The sequence below is a fragment of the Lingula anatina genome, chromosome 6 (assembly GCF_051362555.1).
Source record: "Lingula anatina isolate TDL-2025a chromosome 6, LinAna3.0, whole genome shotgun sequence".
Classification (NCBI taxonomy): domain Eukaryota; kingdom Metazoa; phylum Brachiopoda; class Lingulata; order Lingulida; family Lingulidae; genus Lingula; species Lingula anatina.
In genome coordinates this window covers 22812370-22832049 of record NC_141772.1, presented here as the reverse complement: position 1 = coordinate 22832049, position 19680 = coordinate 22812370, and the positions used below count along the sequence as shown (strand labels likewise).

At 36.3% G+C, this 19680-nt stretch overlaps 3 protein-coding genes across 3 annotated transcripts; 2 read left to right on the top strand and 1 right to left on the bottom strand.

The window, feature by feature from the left end:
- The first annotated feature begins 157 nt into the window (after nucleotides 1–157).
- Nucleotides 158–5414, top strand: LOC106173776 (uncharacterized). Its single transcript, XM_087015400.1, has 9 exons — nucleotides 158–298; nucleotides 596–656; nucleotides 980–1128; nucleotides 1365–1445; nucleotides 1716–1905; nucleotides 2209–2351; nucleotides 2620–2882; nucleotides 3073–3172; nucleotides 3505–5414. Exons 1-9 carry the CDS (start codon nucleotides 173–175, stop codon nucleotides 3643–3645), a joined length of 1254 nt encoding a protein of 417 aa, XP_086871526.1. The 5' UTR covers nucleotides 158–172; the 3' UTR covers nucleotides 3646–5414.
- Nucleotides 5415–5536: 122 nt separating this feature from the next.
- On the bottom strand, nucleotides 5537–12119 carry LOC106163400 (traB domain-containing protein). The gene is made up of 10 exons (XM_087015399.1): nucleotides 11956–12119; nucleotides 11191–11247; nucleotides 10727–10849; nucleotides 9817–10022; nucleotides 9216–9356; nucleotides 8844–8954; nucleotides 8241–8380; nucleotides 7810–7982; nucleotides 7247–7346; nucleotides 5537–6992 (listed from the first exon to the last, which is right to left on the bottom strand). The coding sequence occupies exons 1-10, from the start codon at nucleotides 12104–12106 to the stop codon at nucleotides 6866–6868; spliced, it is 1329 nt and encodes a 442-aa protein (XP_086871525.1). The 5' UTR covers nucleotides 12107–12119; the 3' UTR covers nucleotides 5537–6865.
- On the top strand, nucleotides 12107–19583 carry LOC106163399 (uncharacterized). The gene is made up of 9 exons (XM_013540971.2): nucleotides 12107–12364; nucleotides 12987–13728; nucleotides 14408–14583; nucleotides 14930–15073; nucleotides 15871–16045; nucleotides 16355–16485; nucleotides 16927–17063; nucleotides 17280–17369; nucleotides 17827–19583. Exons 1-9 carry the CDS (start codon nucleotides 12266–12268, stop codon nucleotides 18017–18019), a joined length of 1887 nt encoding a protein of 628 aa, XP_013396425.2. The 5' UTR covers nucleotides 12107–12265; the 3' UTR covers nucleotides 18020–19583.
- Nucleotides 19584–19680: the final 97 nt, after the last annotated feature.

Below are 19680 nucleotides of genomic sequence, written 5' to 3'. Positions count from 1 at the left end.
TTATTATTATTATTATTATTTTTTTATTTTATTTGTGAATTTATTTTCATTTATTTATTTATTATGTTGTTTTGTTAAATTACTTAAACATAACCTTAATGGCTTGTATAAGTCAATAACTAATGGAACTAATGATCAAATATTTTTGCATCCACAGCGAGGTCATTATCTCATGGTACGCTGTCCCACTGACAGAGAATATAATGACTGGAAGGTGGCGCTGGAGTCACAGACCGCAGACCATAGTGAGGCTACATATGTGCGCCCAGTGCTTAAACCAACGCCACATAAAACAAGGGTATGTACATGTATATTGGGATTTTGTTTGATAACACGTATAATTTTTTCTTTCTTTCTTTTTTTTTTTTTCATTTTTTTTTTCATTTAAAAGGAACTTAATTATTTTTTGCAGAAATGTATTTGTGAGAGTAAGTGAGAACAGGTAGATTTTTACATAGAATTTAATGTTGAAAGATATTAATCAGTTATCTCAACATGTTAACACTGCAGGCAGCTAGCTATTGTACACCTTTTTTCTTAACCTTCATGATAAAGATGTTAATTGATACATTCATCTAAATATTTTCATGTGTAGAAGGTGATAGTGCTGGATCTCGGCAGCTGTTCAGTGAGAGCTGGGCTACTGGGAAAGGAACGTAAGTCACTATGGGATTGATTTAAGATGAGGTCTTCCTTAAAAAGAAAAAAAGACAACACATATTTTGGGGTTATATTTATGCCCTATAGACCCCCCACAACAACCACCAAAAAAAAAAAAAAAAGAGCTGTGTGTTTTTTGCACTTGCATTTTATAGGTTTTCTTATTTTCAATTATCTAATATTTATTGTATTATCATAAAGATTATAATTTTTTCATTTTTTGGGGGGCAATAATTGCCCATTTATCACCTGATATTTGATTTCTTTAAGATATGCATTGTTGTTTTATTTAATAATGATAATTTATTTTCTCTCCCAGCTTCCCTTCCCCAGGTATTTTTCCCCTGTGTAGTGGCTGTAAACAAGACAACAGGACAGAAGTTTTATGGATTTGATGCCTACAAACCTGATGTCAGGGACAGGTCTACCCTGATGCATCCCATAAAGCCTTCCATAAAGGTGGACAAGGTAAGAGGCCTCATTTTATTTATTTATTTATTTATTTATTTATTCATTTATTTATTTATTTTTTTACATATAGTCATCCTATAAAGCATACAAAGATTTTTACAGTGTGGGCGTGTTTTCATGTTTACTGTTGGAGCACCTTAGGAAGACACTAATTTTGCTGAAGTTCTCAGATATATAGATTAAATTGAACCATGACTTAGTCTTTTATGTTGTTAAAACTTTCTTTTTTTCAGTTTACTCTTGACCTGGAGCTGTTGCCTGGAGTGTTAGAGAAGGTGTTCCAGGAATTACAAGTAAATCCTGCAGAACATTGGGTAAGAAACTTCAGATCATTTCCTAGATACCAGTAATGTGCAGTTGTTTCTTGAAGACCTCTGTTTTCTTGTTAATATTTTTCATTTATTCACTTTCATGATTTATTTTTTGCACAAAAAGGGTGTTTTGATTTGTTTTTTTTTCTTCTACAAAGATCTATTTCTTAACATTTTGTTTTGATTTTCAACAAGAACAGTCATGATAAACTGATGAAAGATATGGAGGAAAGTAATTTTAGTTAATTGTTTTATATCCACATTTTCCATCAGGTGATGATGAGTATCCCCCAGAACAGTAACAAGCTGAAGGAGGACCTGATGACCCTCCTCATTGACCAGTACAGTGTGATAGGGGTCAGTATGGTGGCCCAGCCCATCCTGGCTCTCTACTCCTACAGCAACTCCTCAGGGGTCATTGTGGACATTGGGGAGAGGATGGACATTGTGCCTATTATTGATGGTCAGTTAATTTAAAATATACACTTTTGTGTTAACCTGGTCTCAGGTAATGAGTGAAGTGTCACACATAAGGTATATAAGTATATAAATGATATATTGATATAATACTTAAATGTTTAAAGAGCTCAACGCTGCACTTATTAAAAAGTATTGAAATAATATATTGATATAATACTAGGATATTTAAATATCTCATTGCTGCACTTACTGAGTGAAGTCCCTACTGGAGAAATCACACAAACTATAAAGAATGTCAAAATATATTTATGTGATATTAGATTATCAAAATAATTAACTTGTTCAGGTTACATTGTTGATGCTGGTCTTACGCGGCAGGCATATGGCGGGCAGAGGGTGGCAGACGACCTCAACCATAAACTGACGGAGAATAGGTATCACTTCTCAACGGAGGTGGAGAAATGGATAGTCCGTTACGTGCTGGAACAGGTGAGTATTGAGGAATGAGGAATGTCTTGGTATAGTGATGTGTGTCCATTCCTGTTAGTAGGGTCTTTGTTCATTAGTTCTAAGGCATTCTCATAAGCAAGATGGAATTTTATTAAATTACAGTTTTGAAAAATTGAGGGAATGAATAAGAGTCTGATTTAGAAAATATGTTGTATATGTTTAAGAAAATAACTGTCATTAATTTCTATGGTGCTGTGATTGGAGAGACTTTTAAAATTTGATAAAGCTTCACTTTCGTCTGTTTCAGATCTGCTATGTAGCCACAGATTACAACCAGGAGCTGGTGGAGTGCAGTAAAAACCCAGCTGAGTTCAGAAAGGCGCTGAATCTCACCAACTTTGACGTACCTCAGGGCACCTGTGAGAAGGTCGACCTGGAGGCAGGCCGGTTTATCAGCCCAGAGGGTTTAATGAACACAGAGCTGTGGGGGATGGACAACCCCACGGTGCCCAAACTGGTCCACAAGGCAGTGCAGGCATGCCCCATGGACCACAGGAGAGAGATGTACAGGTAACGGTGGGACAAAAAATAACAGGGAGTTGGAAACTTATCCTGTCTCTTTGCAGTAGTGATCTTAGTCATACCCGTTACTTGTATCAACCAGCTATGTAGAGACATTTAAATTTTTTCTTCTTTTTACTGGTAATTAAGTGATTACTTTAATATATGTATGACACAGGTTTTTGTTGAATTATTCCAGACACATCTATTTGAGTGGAGGAGTCACAATGCTGCCTGGCTTTGCTGAAAGATTACAAATTGAACTGTCCAAACTGGTGCCTTCTTCCATTGTGGTGCAGGTAAATATGTCACTCCTAACACAATGGCTGAGGTGTCACACCTAGCACAATGACTAAGATGTCACACCTAAGAAGATGACTGAGGTGTAACACCTAACACAATAATGCACCACAGCTCATAGATCTGTTGTCTTGCAGACTTGCATAGATTTTACAATCCATCATTTTGATACTTGTGTAGTCACTCATGTCCTACTTTATACTGTCCAAAGTTTTTTATTTTTATTTAATTTGTGTGTGTCTGTGTTTGTAAATCATTTATACCTGTAGTAACAGAAATATGAACAAATCTGCAGTGCCATTATCCTCCCTTACTGTTCCTATCTCTCCAGGTACACACCTCCCCCCAGAGGTACCATGCTGCCTACATTGGCGCCAGCACCCTGGGCAACCTGGGGGTGTTTGAACAGACCTGTATTACCAGACAGGAGTGGAAGAGCCAGGGCACACAGGCCTTTAAGAAGTGGACATAGACCAACTAGAGTTCTGTTTTAACAGACAGTTAAACAGTCAAGTGGGCCTTTAAGAAGTGGATATGGACTAAATGGATATATCTGTATTAGCAGACAGATACAGAGTTGCTACACAGGCCTTTAAGAGAGGGCTGGAGCAGTATCACCTAACTGAATATTGATATTTGGTTTTAGAACACCAGAGTGAGACAACATTAGCTAATACTTGTATGAGGTATTTAGTGAGCAGGAATAGGAATGCAAATAGACACAGGCCTTATCAAATGGGTCTCAGGAAAAATTGATAGCATTATGAACTGCGGTTAGTTATAACCCAGCAGAAAAAGAAAACTTAAGTGTATTTAACCAGGCACAGGGCAAGAAAAGAAGACAAAGGAGGTCTGTTTGAGCTTGTCTGATAAGTTACAGACATGGTTAAGTAAGCTACAATACCCTTGGGAATATCAGAGGTAGGCATGTTAGGGCCGATTGACATGTATGTCAAGTCCATGAAAAAATGTCCAACAAATCCCATTTTTTCAAACAAGACCAAATGTTGTGAAATAAAAATATATTATAAGATTTAAGGACACAGACCTTAAGTAAGGCCTGATAGAAAGGAAAAAGGTCTTAACAGTATGAAGAATGTATTACCATTTATCATAGTATATATATCAACATTCCTCTCCAGTTTAATTCATTGGAATCGTGATCATATTGAATCCATTCCAGATGTAGAGACCAAACCAGTGCCTTATTAAAGTAATATATGGGGGCCAAGTGACCTAGATCAGTAAAAAATATAAACTTTGTAGAAATAATTTAGCACGCAAAATCTGGGAGAGCCATTTTCCTCATTTTGTGAAGTGTAGGTCATAAATAAGGGACCCTTACCCTTACAGTTAGTTTGCGACAATCAGGTATTTGTTTTATGTATAGGTATACGTTTAGTATAATGTATAATTTATTACATTTTTATCAAGATGTTGATTGATTTAAAGTCAGTTGACTCAACTTAATTTCAAGTAGGGAGAAGTGGAGTCCGTATAAAACCATTAGTGGTACACTTCAACTTGACAACTAAAATGATTCACTGCATTTTCTCTTTTACTACAAATTGCAGTAAAATTAAAATTTTTTTTTTTTTTCAAATGTTGGTTGTGAAATGTAAATTATCATTGGGCCCAAATGAAACATTCCTTAACTTTGACACAAAATTGATATTATATTTGAAAAGTTTATATTTGAGACCCATATATTTGGGCCTATTTTAAAGTTGGTTGGATGAGTTCAAAGTACAATTTTTTTCACGAAATGGTCGTTAGCCATGTTATTAAAATTAAATGTCCACCATAATTAGTTATCTGCATATTTTCCCTTTTAACTGTTGATAATTAATATATATATATATTGTATCATATCACGGCGTGTTGCAATGTCATTAAATGTTTTTATGTCATAATTATTAATTCACAATATCAAAGCAGTCTCTGCATAATATATTGAACTACCAAATGTTATATATAATTATTGAATTATGTGTAATTATTGTATTTCAAAATTGTTTACAGATGCAATTTACTGTTTGGTCTTCCTTGACTACTAAATAAAAGTTCATTTGAAGAAAACATTGTTCAGACTTTCACTGCAATTTATAATAGATGGAATTTAACAGTTGTGCATTATTGAATTACCAAGAATTAAATTCACTAAATGTTTTATATTTTGTAGGTAGGTGTAAATATTTTAAAAATAAAAACTGAGAACCATGACAAATCTCATGGGTTTAAGAGCCTTGTTAATTTTTGTTACCCTATAAATTGTTAAATGACAAACTGACATGTTCAAAAACGTAAGGTTGTCACTCCACTGCAGCCAAAACTACGACATAAAATTCAACTTGCACATACAGTCTTTTACCATTATTATTTTTATTAACTGAAAGTTCAGTTTTATAACATGATGCATCACTTATTATTACTGAGAGAACACCATAAAAATAATCATAACCATTCATATTTAGTAAAAATGTTTATAACTACAGCTACGAAGACTGGTGGGCTACAAATCACCAGTTCACTGATAAAAGTTCTCCAAGGTCCCATTCAGAAAAGATGATCCTAGTACTTACTGATCTGCTGACTAAATATAGCCAACCTCAGTTGTAAAGCGATGGCGCTGGTCTCCCAGCCTCCACACGTGCTGTCGCTGCAGGGGACTAGCAATTAAACCCCAGAGCCGATATTTAATCCGTTTAAAGGCACATGTGGAGTCAGGGGGGGACCATTAGGAATCGGCGTCATCGCTTTTGCACTGTGGTCAGCCATATTTTGGCAGCGGATCAGTAAATACTCGGATCACCTGTTCTGAATGGGGCCTCAGGTGGGCTATTCACATCCCCATAGTTGCCATGATGGTATTGCCTTGGCTTGAAAGATTAAAAATGCCAAATTATCACAAAGAATAGAAAGAAGAACTGCCGTGTACAAATGTGTATTCATTTATCCAACTTTTTTCTTTACTTTAAGCACCATTAAAAACTAATCATTTTTATACCCATCCTATCTATTTTAGGACAAACTTTAACCAGAAAAACCCACCTTTTAAGACAGTGGAGACCACTTGTAACTACATTCTACTACAAAACACAGCAGCTGTTCTGATGGAAAACTTACATAACGTAATAATTCTATTAAAACTAATGCACAAATTCGTAAACAATATATATTTGTTGGTGAAAATGGTGTATCTGAATTCATATTTTTTGTATAAATAGTCATGAATTACATGATTTGTTCTGAATAAAATAAACATTTACTTAGATTCAACACAATATGCAAATATTAAAAAGTGCAACAAAGTTCCAGGTCTCTTGCATCATAAAATGTCACCTAAACCAGAAGTTCCGCCATTAATTCTGTACTTAACTCATGTGCGCCATTGCTCACGTTATCTGTGTCCTTTGAGAAGTCCCAGCACCATAACGATGATGATGATGATTACTGTATACAAAAACTTGAAAAAGAATCAGAATAAGATGTGGATTTGATTCATTTCAGCCTCCAATGTAGACCGTGCACCATTCATTCATACACACACACACGTGTTTGCACATGTTCACGTGTGTCCTCAATCCTGTTTTTAAATCCCCATCTTTCAACACAAACACCTCTGTTTGAACATCACTCTGTTTCCCAGCATAAATGCACGTGTGCCCCTTGTCAGCATGCACATGTTCCCGTTAATACAATGACCATGTGACCCCAGACCACCGTAGCAACCTGTATGTTCCCCATGACAACAGTCCTACCAGTCCTGCCCTGATGATCCACCTGAATGCTGTCCCCACCAGAGTGGCAGGGGGGACCCTGGAGATCACATATAATACAGAGGACAATATTAAGATTTTTAAGTGATCTTAGAGTGGTTTATAGACAAAAAGTATTAGCATATTTATTCTTGAACTGTAAGTCATCCCTTTTTATAAACACAGTTATCTAAAATCAGACAGTTACATATTTAACAAAATAGCATAGGAACATGAATATTTGATTTCAGTAAATTCTCCACTGTCACAGTGGTCCCTGTAATTAGAAAACAATCACAACTTGTGACCACTTACGTCATAATATCCTGAACATTGTGTTCCTCCTCCCAATGTTCTTTGATGCCAGGCAGGTGCCCTATCCCTACCACCCCTACCACTACTGATGGAACCACATCTGAAATGATACAGTTAGATACAATGTTATATCTTTATTAATATGATACAAGTGCCCTATCCCCATCACTACTTATGGAATCACATCTGAAATGATACAGTTAGATAGAAAGTTATATCTTAATTCAACATGACATGAGGCAATTGTCGTCACTTGAATAATGTAACTAATGGATATCGCTACAAGGTAAATAGATAATAATAAATAGATTATGTCAAAATTATCTAATTTAAACATTCACTCTCACTTTTTTTACCCATGCATCAACATGACTCCTTCCTTGCACACTTATTTGCACACGCTCTATCTCTCTAACACACTCTCTCACATATGCATGAACACACTCATGCAAGCACGCATGCACACACTCAAAAAACACACACACACGCAGACACGCACACACACACACACACACACACACACCATATAAAGACCTACAACACCATGTCTAATTCTCTCTCACCTCCATCTAGCTCTGGATGAGGAAGTGGCTGTGCTGCAATCTTTAGGGAATTAGCTAAGAATATGTCTCTCTCCTGTACAAACACTGTACTAAGAGCAGGGTAATCTCCTGTCATCTCCTTCAACATTTCCTCTAGAAGATCCTTCTGTTTGCACTTCTCTACATCTTCTTTGCTGGAAAAAATAAGTGCCTGTTACAAACATATCATCCCTTGAAGCATGTTAGATTTGAAGGTACTCTTCTCTCAACTTGCACCATGATATGAACTTATAATAATCAAATCAATACGATGATCAACTGCTGGCAATGAATACAACTTCTAACCCAGCTGCCCCATACCTAAACATCATCTGTCCCTTATGAGATAAAAGTTGCAGGGTGAATAAATTAAGTCATAAAATTCTAATAAAATCTCACAACTAGCTAGTTACCTTATAGGATCTTTAGTTGTGAGCATATAAAAACCTAGCCTGAGTTTCTGCCACCATGACAGGGCACCTAGCGCCCTCTTTAGTGTGATTCCTATTGGACGATCTCCTAGATGTACCCTGCAACCTGGAATGGTTTGAGCCTGTAAGGAGAGCATTTTGTACAGTGATAGATGTGAATGCAGTCAATCGGTGTTCTTCAATAATAATTGAACATAACAGCAGGATCAGTGATAAACAGTAAGTTACTCAAACTCCAGTAGTGATGCAGATTGTTATAATAATTTCTTAGCTCAAAAGCGGGGTTCAAGTTTTTAAAAATATCATATATGAAAAGAAGTTTGATAAATCTTTACCACTCTCTTTCTCTTATCTCTGTATATCTCTCTTGCTCTCACATACACACACATGCGCAAACAAACTCCCTCACACACACACATGCACACACACACACACACACACAGAAACTCCCTCACACACACAGGCACACACACACACATACATACATACATACATACATACATGTCCACACACACACACACACACACACACACACACACACACACACACACACACACACACACACACACAGAGAGAGGACCCTACCTCCTGGAAAGCCCTCCTGAACTCCCCACCGGGCGCCATACCCAGCTCCTTGGTGAGGTGTGCAGACATGCTGAGGAGCAACAGATGGAGCACTCCCTGGAGGAGGCCATTCTGAAATATAATTGATTCAATGTATTATATACTGGGCTCTTGTTATAGATGGGCAACTGCAATTTCACACAGATGTATATACTATTTAATACTTTCTTCTCAAGTAATTAAAGTTCCCTACTGGTCTTTTGAACGTCTATTAAGTATTTCTAATTTTTCTTGTTTTTCTGAGTTGTATATTACAACAAAAAGTTTTCCATGTTGACAACATTTACAAATATCTTATTTCAAGCACCGTGTGCCCCTGACACCCCCAAGTACCTGTTTTATTGCTACCCTAATTTTCTGCAGGTTAATATTCTGAGCCTCCTGCAGCAGTGTGCTCTCGTCCAGCTCCAATATGTTCACTCTGCTCCGACATAACTCTAGAACCACTATGTCTGGCTGGACAGCGTGGATGGTCTGTAAAGAGGAATGCTTTTTTTTAAATATAAGTGTGGAGACAATTATGCCAAATTTACAGAGTAAATAGCTCAGTTGAAGTTTTCTAAATAATACGTTGCATAGATACTCTAGTCATTTTAAGCATTTAGTGAATAAAATTATGTAGATCTATAAGTTTTGGAATCAGTAATGAAACACTGACAGCATTCAGAGAGCAGATAGCATATAATGTATAGTGTAGATATGTACATATGTAATTGATGTAAATATACTGAATCACATATTTCAGATTACTTAGTCCAATATCACGTTTTCTCAAGATTTCTAGTTTAAACAACTTTCCAATCTAAACTAAACTCCTCTCCCAAATTTCATTTTTTCCATATCAGTTTTTTTCTAATAACTTAACACTGCTCTGGGAAATAGCTTAAACCAAATTTCTTTCACATTCCATAACTAATTAGCATATGACCTTTACCTTGGCCACGTCCTCCTGGCTCTCCTCGCTGAAGTGCGCCGTGCCCACCACATACACCATACAGCCGTCCTTGGTCTCCAGCTTGGCCACCGTTCTCGGCAGCTCGTCCACCGGGTGCCTGTGGAGACGCTGACTGGGGTACATCATGTCATCGAAGTTGTCTTCTACGTCCGATTCCTCTCCGCCTGAGCTGTCATTTTCACTGCCTGGCAACAGGAAGGGATTGGAAGAATTTTTAGCTCATTTTTGATAAGAATTAAACTTAGGGAAGTGATTCAGTTTTATCCTTAAGATCATACATGGTTGAATTTTTTCTCTCAGTTTTGTAGTTATGTTTTAATGAAGCAAAGCTTGATCAAAATGATATTATATACTAAATTAAATATTCTTACCATAAAAATAAGAGTTTGAATAACTTAAGTTTTCTGGTAACTTTGCATACAGATATATGAGTCGTACTGATGTATCAACCTCTCTAAATATCATTTGTACTATTTGTATATCTGCTGAAAGCCTGAAACACTCACACACATAAACTACCCATCTGGAATAAAAAATTTTGCCAAGTTAATCACATGACTAGGAAGGTTCAGTATTAATCCATATATGACTGTATCATATCATTAATATTGGATCAATGAGCAGTCCATATATAATGGAAACATATGGCATGAAAACCAGATAAATGCTGTAATCAAATCAATAGTTAGCACTTGGCTTATATACACATGTGCACGCACATATGCATGTATGTAAACACTCACACACATTGCTATGTGTGTTATAACAAATGTTTTTTCTCCCAACAGGAAAAAAATATGAATAAAATAAAATACAAATTACAATAATTAGACCCTTTTATGGCCTGCCTGACAACCTTTCACCCATAGCACCTTGCTTGGTAAAATACCTGAGTCTTCCAAAGAATCCTCCCCTCCCCCGTCATCCCCTGTATTCCCGGGAGTGGCACCATCTTCTCTATTACCGAGAGGGAAATCATATCCTGTCTCCTGTACTGGGGTTCTCTCAGTATCTACAATAGATAAACACCATTATCAAGAAAGAAAAAAAAAACTAACCTAACGGAATGGGACCATTCAAGTTGCCAATTTATTTTCCTAAAAAGAAGTTTCAAAATATAAGTATGTCAAATTAACATATTAATCTGCTTCTGCTTTGTTAAATTATAAACAACAAACTGAAAACAAAATCTGATATAATAATGTTACCAACTAAATCTAGTCATGTCTCTTGCTTTCACCGCATAAATGTTCTATACATCTCACATATAGTGTATCCTTTGCTAGATTTTTAAGTCCTTCTTTTTCCGTTTTTGTATATAATATGATGTATTTCCATTAAAAGAATGCTTACCAATTATTTGTTCAATTTCAGCACCATCCTCCTCACCTTTTTCTTGTTGATGTGCATCTGTAAACAGTTTGAAAAAAATCTACTTATATTCATTTTTTTCTAGATCTACATGAGTATAAACACATATGAATAGCATATTATTTTGGTGAGAAACGAAGAATTCTCTTCAATAACAGCATTACTGAGAAGAAGGCAGGAACAAACTGACACAATGAGAAAATTTAATGAACAATTTTTTGCCAATGATAAGTACAGGTATTAGTTTGTCTTATAGAAAATCAAAAGTATTTGCACTACAGGAAGAGTAGGTCCAATGTACAATAACAAATACTTTTTGATACCAATAAACACTATCCACAAAACATCTCAATTATTTCATCATATAACATCATCTGACTTGCTCAAATTCTAAAAGTAAACTTTGTGTTAAGTTTTAAATATCATTCACAGGAAAAACAAAAGTTTAATAATACTGCTTACATGCTGACATGCTGAAATTGATAATCTACAAAAAAAACGTGGCACCATAAGCTGAAGCTACCAGTGACAGTGAAATTGATACAGCCATGAGAGAGCGTTGTCAATTTCACCCCTGGATAATTTCTAAATATGTTGGCATTTCTATGAAAAACTGATCGCATAAACATGAACTGATGTTGGGAAAATAGAAGGGACGATTTACACAAATAACACGCACTATGGTCTCATAACAGGTAGAATCGTAAGTCAGTTTTGACGATATGTTAGAACAAATGTTAGAAATACCTGAACCATTCGACCCTTCCATGCTGTGTCGTCTGTGTACACACGTTCTGATGACGTAGTGTACAAAACTGCAATGGCCGCCGTGAGAACGAAACTTGACAGATGCAAGGTGGTTTTTCGCATTTACTTTGTAATTGGAGCTTAAATCCATGTAGAATTTGAACATGCTTCGGGGTTGGGAGCTTACATTTGTTTGTATTAAAAGGAGAATATGTGCATGTCTTTTCTTGAAGTTAATTAACAATAACTGTGACACGTTGCACTTCGAACTTCCAAGACGAGCCCAACACTAGAGGTAAACAAGTGGAGGATGGGGAACGTGGAAACGCACGATCTGTCTCCCGTGAGGGAGCACGAAAGAAAGGAGCTGAACCTCAGCCGTAGGGTCAACTACAAACAATACTGCAGGGTAATTTTGCTCTTTATTCCATTATTTCTATGAAAAATTGATAACCCATTATTTTGCAGTTATTGGAGCAAATGTTATATTAATTACTTGTATGGTTTCTTTTAATTATTCAAAGTATACTTACATAATGCATTTATTGATCATTCGTGAACAGTGTATGAATATCTTATTAGGACTTTTGATATACAGCGACATCAGTCACACCAGATTTTCTGATTATTGAATATTTATTTCTCTATGCATATTTCATTTTGGGGTGTGCGTTGATTTCATCTGACCTACAATTTATTGTGCTGACTATTTTGTTAGAGTAAATTAATCTTCTTATTGCTCACACATTGTTTAATCAGCCCTCATAATTTCTGGTTGTTGGAGTTCTTATTTGAAGGAATGAATTCATATCATCTGTTTCATTTTAAAACTAAATTAAGTGCAGGATTTTACAGTATTTACATCCATATTTTAGCCAAAATTATTTATATATATATATTTTTTAATTTTAAAGAAAGGACACCAATTTTTTTATGCTATTGGAATTATTGATAAGTGATGCCTCCTTCCTAGTTGTCTGTATATATATATATATCAAATATCACATAATTCCCATATCTTCTTCTTTCAGCACATGAATGGTGAATCATGTGAGACAAGTTTAATAGAACTTCCTTGGTCCATCGTGGATTCTATCTCCCTGTATGAAAGAATGGACGTCTCCTTCAATGAGATATATGAGCTTCCAACAGAACTTCCACTTCGCCTGCCACATCTTCAGCATATCAACCTCAATCACAACAGACTTTCAGAACTGCCAGAGAGTTTTGGGTTGTTATTTCACTTGCGTGTCGTCCTCGTTAGCCACAACAACCTCCGCAGCCTTCCGAAATCCTTCACAAGATTAGTGAAACTAGAAAAAATTGACGTGTCTCATAATAAGCTCAAAGAACTGCCGGAAGACATTGGTGATATGGAGGTTTTGGCTAAAATCAATGTCAGTCATAACAGGTTGAGGACATTGCCTGAATCCTTAGGACAATCAGAAACTGTGCAAATTGTCCTTGCGGGGCATAACAAACTGACTTACCCTCCTCAGAGCATCTGTGACGAAGGCTCTGAAGCAACTGTCAAGTATTTGAAAAAGTATGCCACTAAAAAAGAACCCAAAGTAAATTTGGATAAGAATGTTTTTAAGAGAGTTCGGGGGAATCAGCTGCACAGTTCTGTACCCAACCCCCAGTCAGCACAAGCTCAGTATATACAGAGTCAGACACACACAACTAATACACCAAGCCGTATCAAAACACCATTGCTGCCACCACTGGATGCAAGTGCTCTGGATCCTCTGGACTTGAGGGACAGAATCACTGGTAAACAGCTGTTATTTACTAATACATCTCATCTTTTTTCCTTTGTTAATGCCTTTTCCCTTCTGTAAAACTATTAGCCCCTTCTACACTGTATCATCAGTTTAGGGTATCTTAAATTACTATTTATTTTTCAATGTTGGCTACTAACATTTAAGATTGTTTTTTTCCATAAATTCTTTATGTGATAGGTTTTTTAATTTGTGATTTTATTTTTCACAGAATTAAACAAATATAAAGTTATTTAGATATATTATAATTGGATAAAATGACATATTAAAATTTATAAAGCAAAGAAGTTTTGTTGATTTTTTTTTCAAAGAACAAAGCATTTAATAATTGTATGAAATGGGAACTAAAATGACCATTCTTATTATCATCAGACAACTAGATTTTAAAAACTTTTTTTACACTAACACCCCATTTCCATAGATTTTTAGATCGATCTATCCCTATGGGGAGTCTCACTAGATTACTGTCAGCTTGGCCGGCTTAAGCGTCTGTCCCGCCTACTAAGCGCTGTAAGGGGGTAATTAACTATGGTGTCCGCTCGGCTGACTGCAATTTAGCGTGAACCCCCAGGGAGTTAGGTCGATCTAAAACTTAAGCTTTAGATCGATCTAAATCTCTGGGAAAGCACCCTATGAGTACACTACTATAATTAATATCATATACTGTGTAGGGTTGCTGTATGGGGCTGCAATAGGGGATGCCATAGGGCTGGCCACGGAGTTCATGCCAGTGCAAGAGGCACAATTTTACTACGAACCAGAGACCTTGACCTACAGTGACATTGTGCGGGATCAGCACAGAGTACGCTGGAGACAGGGGGACTGGACTGTGGACTTTGATCAATGTGTGAGTACAAGTAGGAAGTATGGGGAAAACCATGAAAACTGGGAATATAGTGAAACTGAATCATTTGAGTGCAGTACTGAATGTAATTTTTAATTTTTATTTCTCAAAGGATCGTGTATTGATCAGTGGTGTTATGCTAAGATTTTTTTGTATGGATCTCCTGTTGTTTAGTCACTATTATAAATCATAATATAAAAAGCAGTCGATCAGGAAATATTTTAGAAAACCACAATTGCAAACATGGCTGTTGTAATATTTGGAGCTGTGATTTTAACCATACGATGTGTGATTTATGTTATTTCCTTTCTCCAGAAAATCAAGGAGTACTTTTTATTTCTTCCTCCAGGCTCTGGTGCTGGATTCTCTTGACCAGTGGGGAGGCGTGGTGGATGAACTGGACTTTGCCAAAAGACTAAAGCACTGGTCTGACCATGGGTTCACTGAGCTGGGAGACTCTGAGGGAATTGTGTTCAGTAATACTATAACCAAGGTAAATCATAGACAATGACAATTTGAAGATTTTTTTATAACTAAAAATAGCAACATGACTTTCATAAAGTGAGGAGTACATTTCTAGCTTTCAACTGTTATTCCAATCGTTATGTATAAAAAAAATTGTAGATCATGTTTGTATCAACAACCCTTTTTATACCCAATATGGAAATATCCCATAGGGTCGTATAGTAGGATGTATTTCCTAGTTAAACACAAACACACAACACAGGCTTAGAAAAGTTTATTGGTTGATTACTAAATAACACTACACTAAACTAAAACCAAAAACAATTCTTTAAAGCTCAGAGCCACGTAGCGGTCTTATGGTACTCAAGGCAAAAATACAAAATCCCCGTGAGATGTAAAATAAAGCTTACAAAATAAGAAATATGAAAAGATTCTATAAGTACCCACAAGCAAAGCAGACACTAAATATAGAGTGGGAGGGTGGGAATTAAAAAGCCATAAGCGGAAAGCGTGCGGCGCTGCACTGTTGAAGATGCGAAATTGAATTTAACGGTCTAACATGCGCGCGCAACTACATGCAGGGGGCGTTACCGCAGGTGGCGCTGTAGGGTCTCACGCAACCTACAAGGCAGCGGGCATTGTGTGATGCGTTTAAATCAGATTAACAAATGTTAATCTCCACATAAAAATCCTATAGGACGTCTGTAGGATTCTTATGGTGTCCTATACAACTAACAATAGGATATTTCATAAGGTATATAGAATGCCATGGAAATGTTCTACATCTACATGTATATTCCATTATGTCTGTCACTATCACCTCAGGTCGTGAACACACCGTATTTCACAGAGAAGCCTCACATTGCAGCCAGATCGCTGGTGGAGCAGTCACATGACCAGACATGTGACCAGTCACATGACCAGTGTGATGGAGAGAACTGTAATGGTGATGTGGATATTCTCTGTGATAATGCTGCTCTGTCAAGGTGTCTTGTCCTAGGTATGAGAGTGTTCTATAGTTGTAAATGATCCGTGTACTTGTACTGGACAACAAAGTCACATCCTTTATACAAGTAGTACTGTTCTTTGCCCTGAGGAGTATTTTAAGGACAAAAGTATACTCTTTCAGCTAGATGTCACTCTAAGATAATATCTTCAACTTTCATGATGAAAAATATCGCCAAAATGGCAAAAGGCCCATTAAGTTATAAAACTATTTTTAAACCTTCTATGATAATTATGTAATGTGTGATTAAACAGCAACAGAGAATGACGTAGTGACTTATAAGCAATGTTTAATATCTCCCAGGTGTTCCACATTTCCATGACTACCAGGAGGTGGTTGCTAACACACTGAGGATATGCAAGGCCACCCACAGTGAGCCGCGATGTCTGGCAGCAGCCGTCATGGTGGCCGCGACAGTGGCGCTGCTTTTACAGGTATGTGTTTATAGGAACATCTTTTTACCTCCAATCTGTTTGTAATAGTTTTTATTACTTTGTTTTTCATGGTCATATATATCAGGTGTATTAATTATTGTCAATGTGCATTGTATTTTGTCACTGAACTTTGTACAGAAATTTATAACATTATTTCCCAGGTATTCTGTATTCATTGCCATCTTCAGTAACATATAGTTTGAATTTCTATACATTACATTGCATTTGAAATTTCACATTTGAAGAATTTATAGATTCAATGAAAGGTTGAATCCAAGTGCAGAGAGGGATAGATAAATGATTCTAGAGTACAAGAAAATTGCTGATTTCCCCAGGTAAATCCCATTGAGTTGCCCTTTAATCGCTTTAGAAACAATTTTTTATCATCATTACACAAGAAAAAGTGATGAACCCTATTTCACCAGTTTTTCTCCTCCCCAGGGTAAGCATGATGTGGCTAAGCCAGAAGAGCTGGAGAAGATGATAGCAATGGCTGCTGAACTGGCCAGGAAACAGCTTACCACAGAGAAACAGTACAAGGAGTTTGATCATATTATCAGTGTTACACAGTTTGATAGGTAGGTCAGATTTAATTGTTTTAGCATGAATATTATGCAGTTTTTAGATTTTGAAGACACACACATGCACGCACGCATGCGCATACTCACACACACACACACACACACACACACACACACACACACACACACACAGCTGAGCCATACTTCAAATTCCTTATCATTCATTTATTGCATATGGTGTATACTGTACTACCCATTTATTTTTCCTTTCAGCCTTGACCTAACCAGTCCATCAACAATGAGTTTTGTATACACCCCACTGGCAGCTGGTCTGGCCGCACTCAGAGACCAGAGAGATTACAGGTAGTGTGTGTATACCTAGCTGGTACAAGGAGAATCACTCGTAGAAAATGTTAAAACATTCTAGGTAGTAGTACAGGGAGGCTCATTGCTTTTTGGAAGATATTTTTACTGGTATATTTTATATCATAATGCTTTTTGGATGTTCTTCAGTTTTACCATCTCACCAAAATGTAGTCAAAGTTAACTTTGTTAACAAGCTCTCCGAAAGTAAATGGAAACATGGGATTTCAGTTATTTGTTGTCAAACCTGCATCTTGTTTGTCCAGTGATTATTACCAAAAAAAGTGAACATTTGAGTCATGTCAGTAACATTTTCTGAACATTTTGCTAGCAGTGCTGTCTAATGTGCTAAACTCTCTCTCTCTTTGTTTCCAGAGACATCATCGCTGCAATATATTGTCTGTAAATCTGATAGCATTGCTGTCTAATATGTTAAACTCTTCCTGTGTATTTCCAGAGATATCATCACAGACCTAATTATGCGTGGAGGGGACAGCAACAGCAATGCTTGTATAGCAGGGGGTTTCCTGGGGTGTAGGGTAGGTTACTCTCAGCTCCCCACTCCCTGGATCACTGGACTCAGGAACAGACAGGCAGAGTGGCTCAACGCTAAGATTAACACCCTGCTGGACATGATGGGTATACCGTAGTTTTTACACTGCCCTCTGATATCAGGAGCCTCTAAAATAGTACACGAAATGGGGGATACCGTAGGTTTATTGTCAGGCACAGATATAGCATGTCTAACATATATTACTGTATGGATATATATTGCTCAATGCAGCCAACTGTGAAACTCAGACATATGATTAAGGCAGACATTTTATTGTCATTTTTAGGAGGGGGAGTGTAATATCTTGTTGTATATTTTGTTATATATGTGCAAATATTACTATGAAAATGCAAGTCAATTTTTCATATATTTTCATATTTTGTATTTCTCAGTTATTGAATGTGCAAGCTAACTTGGGAGGGAAGGATTTATATAAAGGTACATGTACTAGTAATAGTACTTTCCAGAAGGATTTGGTTTATATGGTGACAACTATTTGTGCTGGCAATTTCTTAATTCTTCTTATTATTTCTAGTCAAATATTAATACATCTTGATTCAAGCTGGTTACACCCCGAGTAACACCAGGTGTGCCCAGGTATGCTGATAGTGGGGGTGGTTCTCAGTTTCCTCTCATACTCCTTGTGAATGGCCACATCAGAGGGCCATATCTAGTCAAGTGCTGCTTTTTTCTATTTTTTAAGAGATGCACATGTATTTTTAATGTGTATCCACCACAATGGCAACTAAATGATATTTTTATCCAGTGCAGATAACTTTGTATATATTATACACAATATAGGGTGACTTATTTAAAATCTTCTCTAAGTTGACTTTATAGGTTTTAATCTTCAAAGCCAAATTGTAGGTGTCATTTTTTTTTCATTTTATGAAAATTTTACCTTTTTTCTTGTGTGGACTGGTTAAATGTCATTTGACACAGGCAGATGGATGCTATTTCATTATGTCATATTCCATTATCTGTATAAAGTTTAACGATATTGTTACATATATACCCTGAAAATCTGCCCATTGCACATCGAGCTGTAAATCAGGTTTTGCTGATGTGTTTTTACATTTCTTTACTGTATATTATATTATATTATATTAAATGATATAAAATGTTGGCTCATTTTTCCACTGCTTATTAAAGTCCCCTCTTAATGCAGTTAATGTCTGTTGTTCAAGCTATGTAATTCTTTAACATAGGTGTTCAGTTAGTCGTGAAGTAAACTTTGTGGAAGGGATTATGAGTTTGGGGTACAGTGTATCATTGGTGATATGTTTTGTATTGAATAGCAAATGGGAGGTTTTATATGGGGGTTATTTTGCTTTAAGTGCCATTAGATTTTTTTCAATAGTTGAATGGTAAGCATTACCTTAAAGTCCCTTAGTGATTAGATGAATGTCAACCTAAAGATTATAAGCAATGGAATGATTGGCGCTATTATTATTATTGTTCAAAGACAAAAACTGATATTTGGTTTAGACATTGTACATTTCATTTTAAGAGAAAAATTTCCCTGGTGCAGATGATTTTCATGTGGGAGTAAAGTTTTTTTAACAAAAAATGATTTTTGAAAATAATTTTAATAAAGTTTTGTTCAATTGTGCAGTTATCAGCTGAAAATGTATTTGAAAAATACCTATTTTAGCAAAGTACATACGTGTTATTGAGCTGAGAGAAGCTACACTGGATCCACCAAACATTTTAACCAGTCCTCTACTTGCTTGTGCATATTCCTATTTACATATATGT

What these genes read in the sequence shown, in the direction of transcription:
- LOC106173776 (XM_087015400.1), top strand. Translation starts at nt 173, where the DNA reads ATGGTACGCTGTCCCACTGACAGAGAATATAATGACTGGAAGGTGGCG. An exon ending in TGGGCTACTGGGAAAGGAAC is followed by an intron (nt 657 to 979) that starts GTAAGTCACTAT and finishes TTTCTCTCCCAG; the next exon opens with CTTCCCTTCCCCAGGTATTT. An exon ending in TAAATCCTGCAGAACATTGG is followed by an intron (nt 1,446 to 1,715) that starts GTAAGAAACTTC and finishes ATTTTCCATCAG; the next exon opens with GTGATGATGAGTATCCCCCA.
- LOC106163400 (XM_087015399.1), bottom strand. Translation starts at nt 12,106, where the DNA reads ATGGATTTAAGCTCCAATTACAAAGTAAATGCGAAAAACCACCTTGCA. An exon ending in TGAAATTGAACAAATAATTG is followed by an intron (nt 10,850 to 11,190) that starts GTAAGCATTCTT and finishes TATCTATTGTAG; the next exon opens with ATACTGAGAGAACCCCAGTA. An exon ending in AATGTTCAGGATATTATGAC is followed by an intron (nt 6,993 to 7,246) that starts GTAAGTGGTCAC and finishes TGTGATCTCCAG; the next exon opens with GGTCCCCCCTGCCACTCTGG.
- LOC106163399 (XM_013540971.2), top strand. Translation starts at nt 12,266, where the DNA reads ATGGGGAACGTGGAAACGCACGATCTGTCTCCCGTGAGGGAGCACGAA. An exon ending in CTTGAGGGACAGAATCACTG is followed by an intron (nt 13,729 to 14,407) that starts GTAAACAGCTGT and finishes TATACTGTGTAG; the next exon opens with GGTTGCTGTATGGGGCTGCA. An exon ending in CTGTGGACTTTGATCAATGT is followed by an intron (nt 14,584 to 14,929) that starts GTGAGTACAAGT and finishes TTCTTCCTCCAG; the next exon opens with GCTCTGGTGCTGGATTCTCT.